Source organism: Vigna angularis, chromosome 2 (assembly GCF_016808095.1).
Source record: "Vigna angularis cultivar LongXiaoDou No.4 chromosome 2, ASM1680809v1, whole genome shotgun sequence".
In the NCBI taxonomy this organism is placed as follows: domain Eukaryota; kingdom Viridiplantae; phylum Streptophyta; class Magnoliopsida; order Fabales; family Fabaceae; genus Vigna; species Vigna angularis.
The window spans coordinates 27797770-27810610 of record NC_068971.1 but is presented as its reverse complement, the minus strand read 5'-3'; the positions used below and the strand labels follow the sequence as shown (position 1 = coordinate 27810610).

Genomic DNA, 12841 nt, shown 5'->3' with positions numbered 1-12841 from the left:
TTCAGTTTCCAGTTCCCCAGTATTTTAGCATGTTCCAAATATTTAATTTTGAGACTACGTTCGAGTCTTCAGAGTAAGCTATACACTTTTTGTTATTGTACTAGTACAACATGGTTGACTGTTTCTAAAGCCTTGGATTGATATAAAACACATTGTAACACTTTGTCAAACTCCTTCAATCAAAGGTCTAGAAACTGCCCTTACATGTTGCGCCAGTACAGCAGTTGAATATAGAGTTTCCCGGTTGTTCATATTTGTACCACTGGGATTTTACATTGCATAAACATTTCACCAAGAAAGCATCCCAGCACTACCCAAAACCAAAGACATGAAAAATTCTTCCAACGCTGTAATATCACACAACATTCTTATTATCAACCGTCCCAATCCTTCTGCACTTCTCATTCCCTCTTCACAAATCGTCCCTGCAAAATGTACCAAAATGAAATTCATTTTACAAGAGTTTAGCATGACCACAATGGGATTAACAAGTTCTGATATTGTAAACCCACTTTTAACGGACAAACATGCAAACAAGAATTATACCAAAAATGTTTGTTTATAGTAATTGCAACGCATCATCTGATCCTAATCTTACAAAACACGCTGACCCAAATAAATCTCACCAAATATGAAAATGTGTTTGACAGAAAGTGATGACAGCATTTCTAGTCTTCTACTACTGCCCTTTCACTCACAAAAAATCATTAATCGCAGCTCATTCTTGACCGTACCAAAGCTAGTAAATAAATGACATTATTTTCAAAAAGTATAAAATACATATGAATAACGGTAAGTTCGTTCAATATCACATTAGACATATGCTTTTAGATTTTACTCATGTATTTGGATTCTACTTATAAGCTTCCTGATTATGATACTAGATCTCAGGATTTTATTTGGTGGGGCAAAATTTCTTATTCTAGAGTTATAAAAGTAGATTTGTTCTACTTTTGTTATAGGATTGTTTCATAGTGAGTTTTTATTTGTTGTCCCCACTTTCTTTTATATTGTTCATCTTTTATATTTGCAATGACAAAATAGTTGGGCTAACAAAGTTAGAAAAAGTTATAGTTAACAGGATTGAAGGATCAAGCAAAGTATGTGGTTGCTTCAACTTGATCAAATTTGCATTTTTATTCACAAAAGGATGTGCCCACACTACTATATGAGATCCAGATCACTAATGCTAGTACTGTTAGACTTATAGGCTTCTGACAGCAAGAGATTTCTAATCCTGAGCACTATGGAGTGCAGTTGAAGTGTATCACGGGGTGGCACGATGTCGACTTACCACCGTGTAACTACAATGACATTACCACAAACTATCGTAGGGCACGTGAACTTATTGTAGAACCATTGTGAGTGAGTCCAACATCAACTTTGTACCCATAAGTTTATATGATCGAATGCCTAAGACATTGTAAAAATGAGTGTAGGGAATAGTACCTTCATCCTGGGCCGTTTCTCAGCATTGAGCTTGCGAACTTCATAACGGATCTTCTTAGAGAAGAGTCGGCTTTGCCTCTTCTCTTTGTATCTCTGAACACTTGCCTCTCTCTGCCCCAACTTCCAACCGTTTTCTTCCTTCACATTCGTCTTGTTACCCCCACAATCTTCAGTAACATTCCATGTGTTCCCAACCACACCATTCCCCCAACCATCCCATGCAACCTGTTCAAAAACCAACTCATCAACTAGAACAATTTCTCTGGCCCCTGTATCAATTCGTGGCCACCATCTACCTTTCTGAGGTTAAATATCTATTCACTAATGATGATTGATAAAAAAATGGCATCAACAGTACTAAATCAGGCAAAAAAAAAGAAGGAAAGATCAGACAAAAATAAATAAATTGAAATTTTACAAAGACAAAATATAATTATTAAGGAGAGAAAATTACATGGGGGAGGAACGCATTATGAAGGAGGAAACCATTGAGGAAGTCAGGGACAATGTGTGGACCTCCCTCCCCCGCGACGTATAGCGAGCCTTTATCAGACCAAGCATTCAATATCCCCTGGTGATCCAGCTTCAAGGACAACAATCCAAAGGACGTTGTCATCGCCGTCGTCGTCGTTGTCCCCATCATGCAATAACTCGTCACCTCCTCCATCGTCTCCTTCTTCTCCTCCACCACCTCCGAATAGCACACCCACCGTTCCTCGCTCCCCTCCTCGCTCTCCCTCCGCCGCATCGCCTTCCTCACTAGCCAATTCCCGGCGTCCTCCTCCGGACACGTACGCGCCGACAGCGACCCCTCTGTAGTCGCCGAGGACGGCGACATCGAATCCTCCTCTAGCAGCCCCGTCAGCGTTGCCCCGCCCTCCGCGCTGAAGAGCAGAGCCACGTTCTGCTCCTCCTGCATGTCATGGTGCTCCGGATGCAGAGGGAAGAGGTTGAGCTGCGGCTGCTGTAGGGCCTTGGGCTTGGGCTTGGGCTGGGACCCCATGTTCTTGGGCTCGGATAGCTGAAGACGTAAGCTGACGAACTTGGGCCTCCGCGTCTTGGTCCGGTTCCCGCGCCGGTGCGGCTTAAGCGAGGAAGAAGACGAAGAGGAGGAGGAAGAAGAGTGATACCGTTTCGTCGGTTTCCGAGTCCTCTTCATAATAGAGGTTGTTTGAATGTTTGGAGAAGAAGGACTGTTCTTGTTGCACATCACTGAATGAATGCGCACACACCAAAACACAAACACTCACCAACGCTCTCTCTTTCTCCGTTAGAGTTTCGGTTTCTCACTCTTGGGAAGGCAAGAAAAAGCGAGCCAAAAGGTAAGGACTTTTTCCAGAGGTGGGACCGGGACGAATGAAGGGATGATGTGACGTGTTTCCCATTGACACGTGGGCACTTATTATTGGCCCCCGCAGTGGATTCTATTGTTATCTGGATTTCGTTTTTGGAAGAGATGAGGAGATAGATTGGGTTTGGAGCGAATTGGTGCAATTGTTAAAAAGTAAAAAGCTTTTCCATCCTTATTGGCACTCTAGATTACTCCCTCCCAACACTCTTGATCAATTCCAATTTTTTCTATTTTAACAATCAAAAGAAGCTCTTAGAAGAGTCTCGACGAACACGTCTAATAAGATAATACCACACACACACATGAAACTAAGATACGTAAAAGAAATTAAATAAAAATATTCTTGGATTTAAACATATAAAAAAGTTATAATAAAAAAATATTTACTTAAACTTTAAATAATCTGCTTACAAAAGAGAGTGATTTTAATATTCAAGTATTATTCACATGTCTAAAACATTTACTGTTGAAAGAGTGCTAATGATGATTACGTGATGAAATTAGGCTACGTCAAATTATACTTAAATAGGATGTTTATTAAACTATAGTTGTTGAAAAGTTTGGGTTAACATTTACAACATTTAAATTATTGTTTAATGCGGAGATGTTATAATCTCCTCCTGTTTGAACTGTTATCGCTGCCATTATTATAGATATTAAGTTGTTATTGGTGGAGGTGGAGCAGGGTAAGAGAGAAGTCATGTGATATGAATAATGAAGCATTTGATAAATGAATTTGTTTGCATGCAATTAGGGAGAAAGTGATAAAGAGTTTACAGAGCGAGTGAGGAGGATTTACACGAGAAAGTGCAGGGAGGGTCCCACCATCACACCCTTTCCTCCTTTACCTTTTGGTTTGCCGTGGGTACCCCGCAGCCACCCGTGTACAAAACAACACTTGATATGTGTCACAACACCATTCACAAGTATCTTCCATTGACTTCTCTTATTATTTAATAAACTACAGAGTTTTATCATACGTAAATTTACATGCATAGATATTTTTAATTATTTTATTATTATTCAGATCAAATAGGGATTTATATTTCGTTTCTCCCATATATATATATATATATAAGCAATAAAAGAAGACCACACCAAATTTATGGCAGAGAAAAGCAAAATAAAAGACATACACTTTCCTAAACCTAGGCAAATAATATTTATCATTAAGCAATTATGGTAAGTAAAAAGTTGAACCTCAATTTTTCTTTTTTAGGTTGACATGAACCTTATTAAGGACAATTAGAAATTTTTGTATGGAAAAAAGCAACACAAATATGTTTTGAGAGTTGTAGACGCATAGTCTTGTGATTTTTTTTTCTTCTTCAAGTCGGAATAAGTTTGATGGGAAACATTAAGTTTGATGGGAAGCATAGTCAGTCCACTTGGTAATTGTTTAGAGCGATGATCAAGAAGACATATTTTGGCAATATAAGAAAACTTAACTAGTGTGTGTGTGTCATAAAAAGTTAAAGTTATAAGGTTTTGAGGGCTTGGTGATGCAAAATAGTGTTGGGATTGCATATATTTTTTGGATGAAATTTGCCGTTTTGAAGATGGCGTTTTGCTACTTTGATTTTTTTTTTTTGTAATGCTATATATATAATCGGTGTAAGATTTTAGGAATATGGGGTCTTATTTCGGTATTAGATTAATTTTATTTGATTATTAAGCATATGGGTGTTTGTGATGCGGAGGTGGTATTAGTATTTTGGGCCTGATGATTTGTTTGGTTTCGTGGGATGACTTTGGTGGGGTGGGTTTTTATCTTATTAGTTTTTTTAGGGTGTTTTTTCCCGTACTATATTTTTTTTTCTTACACTCCTATAAAAGGTGGAATTCCAAAACTACCTCTCATCAAAATTATAATAAAAAAACACTCCTATAAAAGGTATTTTCCAAAACACTCTATCTATCTTAAGGTATAAAAATGTATTACGAACGAGTGTTTCGAAAAGCAATTTGGATTCAGAAATGTTTTTCGAAATACTCCACCATCTAATCTTTCCGAAAATGTTTTTTTATCCAAAAGTCATTTCTCCTCCTTCGAAAACGAGAACATAGTTATCCCGTTAAAGTTCCTTTCCTCACCATCTTTGTCACATAACTATTGTTTTTGGCTATAGACCTTTTGACGGGAGACATTGTCGTCATGGTAAAAGGAGCTAAACTTTTCAAATTAGTCCATTTTATAAGATTTAACCTTAATCTATATAGGTTCGGGTCAAAAAATAATCCACAAAGTTAAAAAAAAAATTTATTAAAAAAATCCACAAGGTTAAATATCCATAAAGTTTTATGGATCAGAGTCAGTTCATTGACTTTTCATTTTACCATCAGAAAAATATAATAATAAACTAAAAATTTGGAAATAATTAAATACAAGTCCAAGAACATAAAATTATAATAAATTGTTGATCCATATTGTCAGAATCCATTTAAAACCCACTAAAAACCCCATTCGAGTGGACGCCAGGTGTAAGCAATCGGAGTGTCTGAAGTTCAGAAAGTGGAAGACAAGTGTGTGATGCAGATTGGACGTTCGGTTTTGATGGTAGGAGTAAAACTAAAACTCTCAAATTTTTATGCCACTTCTCTGCATGCACCATCCATCTTCAACCTTCTGAAATCTCCTCCTTCTCTCTAGATTTCTTCATCTTCTCTCTAAGAAATCTTAACCATTCCTTTCTCCGATCATCACTCAGGCACCATTTCCACTCTTCCGATCTCAAGGGCTTTCGATTGAACTGATCAGTTTGTGAAGCTGAGCTGGTAAGTTCTTCTCTTCACTCAGTCGTGCATTTTCCTGGACATGCAAACCAAGTTCTGGTTTCATGTGTTGATCACTCTTCTAAAATGAGTGGTTTTGATAGTGTTTTGATTTTCACTTGGTTTAGTTTTGGAAATTGTTGAGCGTTGAGGGTAGAAGGACTTATAGAGGTGAACCAATAACCATATCTGGAAGCGTTTGGTCACGTTAGAGGTAAGGGAAGCTTATATAATTTGATTTTTATGTTCGTTTTGAATGGATGCATGTTCGTTGAATTGCTGAATGAATATGATTGTTGCTATGTTTTGACTGTATGAAGTATGAAGATTTACTATGATATGGATGTATGAAATTATGGAGATAGATGTTGAGAAATGAAGTGATATAAAGAATTCTAAGTATAAAATTCCATATGAAAATTTATGTTCGTCACTGAATGGTCTTTGACCATTCGGTTTTCTTGTGGACTCGGTTGGAACTGGATTCTTTCATTTGGATGGAATGTCAGTTGAGGACCGAGCGTCTTCGTTTAGTAATATTTGTATATAAGCGTTCAACCAAGGATATTCGTTCCTTGGTATTCTGTTATAAATTTAAGTATATCTATATGTATTTGTATATTTCGTTCGTTCTTGAACATTAGTTAAATGATATCTTATATTTATCAAGCCTTTATTCTATAAATTAAGTAGTGCTCGGTCTTACACCAAGCACTCGTACTATGTAGTGCTCGGTCTTACACCAAGCGCTCGTACTAAGTGGTGCTCGGTCTTAAACCAAGCGCTCGACCTTGATTCAGTAATATGATTTTTAAAATGAGAGCATTCGACCAAACTCAATAGCGTTCAGTTTCTACAGTGCTCGGTCTTTGACTAGCACTCGTTCTCCTTGATGTTAAACTCATAAATAAGCTAAGTATTTATAGCGTTCGGTTTCTTCATATAATTCTGTCACTTATTATTATTCGATGTCCTACAGTATCAGTTTCTATGGTGTTCGGCCTAGAGTCTTAGTACTCGGCCTAGGCTTATTGGCGTTCGGTCTAAACTCTCATGAGTCAGTTCATTAAATTGGCTCACCTTGTAAATAACGTTCGATTCTATTAGTCTTTGTGAAATATTATTGTAATCGGTCTCTTCCCAACCCCGATAGTAACTCTCTCGGTTTTGATCTGTTTTGGAACTAGAGACCTCTCGGTCTCACTCCAAGTGTTCGGTCTCGTTCGGGGTTGAAGATTTACGTTCGATATTTGGTATCCTACGGGATTTGTATTCAAATTGGTTAAGTGAAGTTTTAATGATGAAAGATGATGGAATATGATATGGATGAAATGACTTTGATTATGAAAGAGTATTCCGGGGAGGAATATCTCATGAATGGATATTGGAATTGGTAAAGTATGAATGTGGGCATACTAAGCTAGCGGTTCATCCTGATATTTCGTGATTACTCGTTCTCACGTAGAGAAGGGTAAGTCATGTGTGAGAATGACAGGAGGTCCTAGTCCTTATGGTTAATTTGGACAGATAGGACTAACCTCGGGTGGCAGCTGTTGAGGGTATCCCAGTTACTACATCACCCGGGTGCACGAACGTCGTAGCTACACAAAATTCATACAATCCGGACAGTCAGAGTCTAGTATTAGGCTTTGCATGTAAAAGTGAATGAACTATCTCGTTTATTTGAATTGTGTGAAACTTATGTTGATACTTGAATTGAATTACATAGGGTTACGCTACTTCTTGTCTTGTCCGTTTTGTACGTTCGGTGGTTGTCCTTCTGTTGCAATGATTATCCATGTGGATGTGAGCAGAAGGAGAAGCGTTCCTGGAAGAGGTGCTGGAAGAAAAAAATTTGGTAGAGGTAGATGTTAAGGTCGAACAATAGAACCGTTCGGCCATCTGCTGTTTTATTATCTTAGAGGACCGTTCGGTATAAGTATTTTGTAAACCGTTTGGTCTAGGATTGTATATTTGTACAATTTTAATCCCTTGTTATTTTGTAAGGTCGTTCGACCATAACCGTACACTGTATCTTTTGTAAGAACTGATCTGTAGTATTATGAATGTGATGTTCCTATTATATGGCTTTACACTATATTTTTGGGATGTTACACATATATAAATATAAAATAAAATACATTATTCATAGTATACTAAATAAAATAAATTTATTCCAATTTTTTCTTTTAGTCCAATTATTGAGAAAAATGATTCACAATCAAATTGTCAATATCCTCATGCTATCAAATGGAAGAAACATCTTTGCAATGACAAGAGATCGTGCAACACATATAACAGCTCCTCTAGCAATGACTCCAAATAGATCTAAAACTATTACCTACTAGATCAACAGAATTAAGAGAAAGAGAGAATTGTGCAACATGTTTCTCAATTATGTTAGCACTTTCTTGAAGACCTCTTGTAAGACCACACTATAAGCAAGAGATTTTCTCAGCACAAGTCATGATGTCTATGGGCTCACCAAGAATAAAAGCAGGTGCTTGGCTGCAAAAACTACCTCTTCACTACATAGTAAAAGTATTCTAAATAATCAATAGAAACCCATACAAGAATCTTAAACTCACTAAGGAAAAACTATGATTTCAGAATTAAAAGTTTCCCTTCATTTGCAAAATTGATGGATAGTGACTGAGTTCATTATTTCTGGAAACTCTTTCACGAAACTTTCCAAATCTCAAATTTATGTTAATTATTCTTTATATTGCGAGAGTGAACTTTGACTATTTAACCTCTTGTATATGGAATAGATTTCTTATAGGAAAAAGAAATGTATCTCAATATTGCCTTGTTGATTGTTACTGTTCTTTATCTTTCAATTATGTTACGGGTGGATCAACATGAAAAGTTAAATTGTGCCACAATGTTAGATTCTCCTGTGTAGTACATACAACTTATCCATGAAGAAATTTTGAAAACTTGAGGAGGCTTTTGACAGGAATGTGTATATTGTAATTTTTCTTGACAATGTATCCAAGAAACATTTGCTTCTAACTTTAGCCCATATTTTTTACTTTGTTAATTTATATATTTCTCATCCTTGTAATTATTACATTATATCTATATAGAAATATGTTTGAAGTACTCAATTTTAACTCCAATAAATGAATGTTATTTTTATTTTCAATACTTAAAATGTTAGTTTTTTTTTAATGAATGGTTTGGTGTTGAATGAATGATATTCTAGTGGCTAATTATGTGTTATATAATGAAGTCAATGTCCAACACTATAATGGATTAAATAAGCATCATATTTTAATCAAAACTTATAGATGATTACATACGAATTTATCCGTAAGTAATTACATACAGATTTATCCATAGATAATTACATACAAATTTATTTATAGATAATTACATACAGATTTATCTGTAGGTAATTACATATAAATTTATTCATATATAATTATCTATAAATTTATCCATATGTAATTACATACGTATATTGGCGTATATTACATACAGATTTATCTGTAGTTAATTACATGTAAATTTATTCATATATAATTATCTATAAATTTATCCATATGTAATTACATACGTATATTGTCGTATATAATTACATACAGATTTATATACAAATTTTTTCGTATGTAATTACATACAGATTTTTCTATATGTAATTACATACAGAAAAATGCATATGTAATGTTACCTACAACTATTTTAGATACGAATTTTTATCCATATGTAATCCGTAGGTAACAATGCATTATATGTGAATTTTAGAGTTTATATACGAATTTTGTCTGTAGGTAATAATTTTTTTTTCTTGTAGTGGGTTATACTAATGGCGTAAGTTATACTGTACCCAATGGTATTCAGTTGAACTCTCAAAAAGCAAAAAGGTGTCGAGACAAAGTTTTTGACCAAACTCTCTAAAAGTCTTAAACAAAGATAAAAAACTTATAAAGAAGAAACATGCTAATCGCTCAAGCCCTAAAAAGCAATATTCTAAAAAACATTTATAACATATTAGACGATACCATGAGCTAAATTTTTTACTTCGTCCAACAATGAAGTTCTTACTCAACGAATGATATCTTAAGGAAAAACTTAAATGATAAACGATACCTCAACGATAGAAAATATAAAATGCACTTTGTTGTTCTGAATAAACATTAAATGTCATAAAATGCTTAACGTTCAAAAACAACAAAAGTGATAAGAGATAAGACATATTTTTTGCATGCACAATCTACTCTATTTTATACAGATAACCTACTACACACATTCACTGCTTTATTTGAAATATATCATAAGTGGACGTTTGAGACAAAGAAGACATGCACGGAATATTCTCTTCATAAGAAGAAGTGTATGAAAGAAAGTACAACCTACTTCAAGCAAAGTACTGAAAAAGCATGTCTGTTCTGATAAGTTGACTTTAACCAACGACTTCTTCACACGTAAGACAAAGAAGACATAAGAATCAAGACCAAGAGCTCGGTCTAACGGATACCTTTTGAAAATGCCTTTAAATAGAAGATCATTCAATGAAAGAATCAAGAGGATAACTTACAATGTAAATGTCAATCCTATGAAAGGCGTTTATAAGATAAGCACTGAGAAGCTCAAGAAAAAAGAGAATATCTGAGAAGAGAAAAAGAGAAAAGTCAAGAAATACTCAACTGTAATCTTGTTGAAGATTATAGTGGAACCTTCAGTTGATAGTGGAGATTGGACGTAACTTAGTTTGAATGAATCATTATAAAAAATATTCGTGCATTTATTTTTTAATTCTGTTTAAATGCTTCTCTTATTAAACTTATAGTTGTATTTTAGTTTTAAATACAATATTTGTTCATACTAAACGATTGTTCATTAAAAAGAAAGCTCTTAAAAAACTATAGTGAATATCCTATATAGTATGAAAAAAAGAATTTGTTGATTAACATCATTTACAAAGTCGAACCTTTAACAACTACCTAAAAAAATTTGTACTCGACGAAAGTGGTATATAAAGAGGGTTGCGAAAAGTTTTCCAAAGACATTATTAAACCACCCGTCCCCACCACCCCCTTGCTCTCATCCTTTCTAGTGTTTTTCAGGTACTTCAAAAAAATACCTCAAACGTAGGGTGATTGACCTTAACGATGATAGTCGATGAACTTAGGATCGAAACATTAAGACCCATTGTGGAGTAGATAATGTAAGATTCGGGAAAATAAGGGTTTTAAAAATAAAGTAGTTTTGAGACTTTAAGTTTTTGTTTGGAAATTAGTGTTCTTGAGTGTATATTTTTGTTAGAACATAATTGTTATGTTATTTCTTTATTTTTTATATTTTTGCCTAAGGGCAAAAGGGTCTTTTATTTTTATTTAATTGGTGTAGAAATTAATTAAGGGGTGGGTTGATGTTTAGAAACCCTAGAACTCTAAATCAAAGGGTGAAAATAGAGGAAGAGAGGATATTCACGTTTTGGGAAAAGAAAAGAGAGAGCGATGAAAAACTCTTAGTATAAAGGAAGATTGATGATGTTTTAGGGTTGTAGATAAAGCCTTATGATTGGCCAAGGTATGGGGAAACTTACTTTTGTTTGTTTATTGTTTTATGTTATATGTGTTCTTGGTTATTTTGATTAATAATCCTTGTTTGATATATGTTTATATGATTATGATTATGGTTGTACGTTGTTATTATTGGGCAAGGGTTTGTGTATGCATGGACATAGGGTTTATATAATATTTGTGTTGGGTTTTTCCTATGAATGTATTGTGTATGTTTTGTTGGGTTATCCCAATAGAGGGTTTAATGCTAAGAGAGAACAAAGTTATGATGCTTAGGGATTTCGATGCAAATATATGTTGTAAGTGTTGGGTTATTGGGTTCCCTTCCAATATGGAGAATAGGTCAAATAATGTGGACCATTATGTCTCACTTTGTTTTGGTGGAGATGGGTGAGATTAGTAGGGCGTATTAGAGTCATTTGAAGATAGGGAAAAGCCAAGTGAGAGAGAAAGGAAGAGAAGAAGTCATTTTCGCATAATATAAAACCTACACTGGTGTTTTCGTCGTTGTGAAGTCGTTCCCGGTTAAATCGGGTTGATTTTTGGACAATGGGTTCCAGAAGTATAGTTCTTCATTCTTACGGTTTGGATCGTCAATCGAAATTCTAGTTTGGGAGAAAACAATCGTGCATCAGCATCTCTGTTTTGAAGAATTTTATTAAATCTGCATTGGTGTTTTGGTCATTGTGAAGTCATTCCCCATTGGATCGAGATGATTTTTGGAAAGTGGATTCCAGATGTATGGTTCTTCATTCTTACCATTTAGATCGTCAATCGGGGGTGTAGTTTGAGAGAAAACAACCTTGTATCAGCAACTCTGTTTTAGAGGATTTTCATCTTCATGATTCTCATTTGTAAGCATTATGCTTAGATAGTTTGGCTAATAAAAAACTCTATTTAGTGTTTTTATCAAAGACTATTTGCACCATATTATTGGGGTTATAACATGTCAATGATTGGATCTGGATGATTCAAGTGATGTATTATATGTGCTTGAGTATGTTTACATGGGTATGTGATGGTTGAATGCATGTATAATGTGTTAACTATGTTTCCACGTGATCTAGGGTTGATGTATTTATGTTTGAATTCTTGAATCATGTCTAGAATGTGTTTCGATTCGGCAATAATCGATTATATTTAGTTATAATCGATTATATGTGCATTGGTTTTGAGTGTAATTTTAGGAATAATCGATTATTTGGGATGATAATTGATTATCCCTTCCTGCATCATGTTTCTGGGTAAATTTCACTAAGATAATCGATTATCTTAAGTGATAATCGATTATCACAATGCATTTTGGTGAAAAATGGTGAATTTGATGAAGAGTGGACGTGAACCAAGCCAGAGTAGTTGTGGAACATGATGATAATCAGAGTTTAAGGTTAGTGGTTATGTTTAGGGTCAGTTTGACTTGTGGTTAAGAGTGGAGCATAAGTCTACTTGTTATACCTCATAAATCTTGGTTATAACTACGGATAAATGCTTCCTTTTGTCTTGTGTGCAATGGAAAGAGATGATCGGTAGGGGAGGCTACAAATGTTTATTAAGGGAGGCTACAACTCGTGAGGTATGGTACAGGAGTGAGATAAACTCTTTCCACTATGATATCATGGTATGGTGATGCTCATGGTGTTGTTCATGACTAGGATAATCATGATGGTGGTGTATTTATGATGATGATCATGGTACTTGAGATGCTTCAAGTTATGTTATGTTGATAGTGATGTTACTA

The 12841-nt window shown here is 34.9% G+C and overlaps 1 protein-coding gene across 1 annotated transcript; it reads right to left on the bottom strand.

Annotated features, from left to right (window-relative positions):
* Nucleotides 1-2759, bottom strand: LOC108327771 (uncharacterized). The gene is made up of 3 exons (XM_017561470.2): nucleotides 1904-2759; nucleotides 1450-1674; nucleotides 1-425 (listed from the first exon to the last, which is right to left on the bottom strand). Exons 1-3 carry the CDS (start codon nucleotides 2657-2659, stop codon nucleotides 402-404), a joined length of 1005 nt encoding a protein of 334 aa, XP_017416959.1. The 5' UTR covers nucleotides 2660-2759; the 3' UTR covers nucleotides 1-401.
* Nucleotides 2760-12841: the final 10082 nt, after the last annotated feature.

Coding starts and splice junctions, on each gene's coding strand:
- LOC108327771 (XM_017561470.2), bottom strand. CDS start 2,659: ATGTGCAACAAGAACAGTCCTTCTTCTCCAAACATTCAAACAACCTCT. Junction 1,675..1,903: donor ATAATGCGTTCCTCCCCCAT/GTAATTTTCTCT, acceptor GTTTTTGAACAG/GTTGCATGGGATGGTTGGGG. Junction 426..1,449: donor AGAAACGGCCCAGGATGAAG/GTACTATTCCCT, acceptor TACATTTTGCAG/GGACGATTTGTGAAGAGGGA.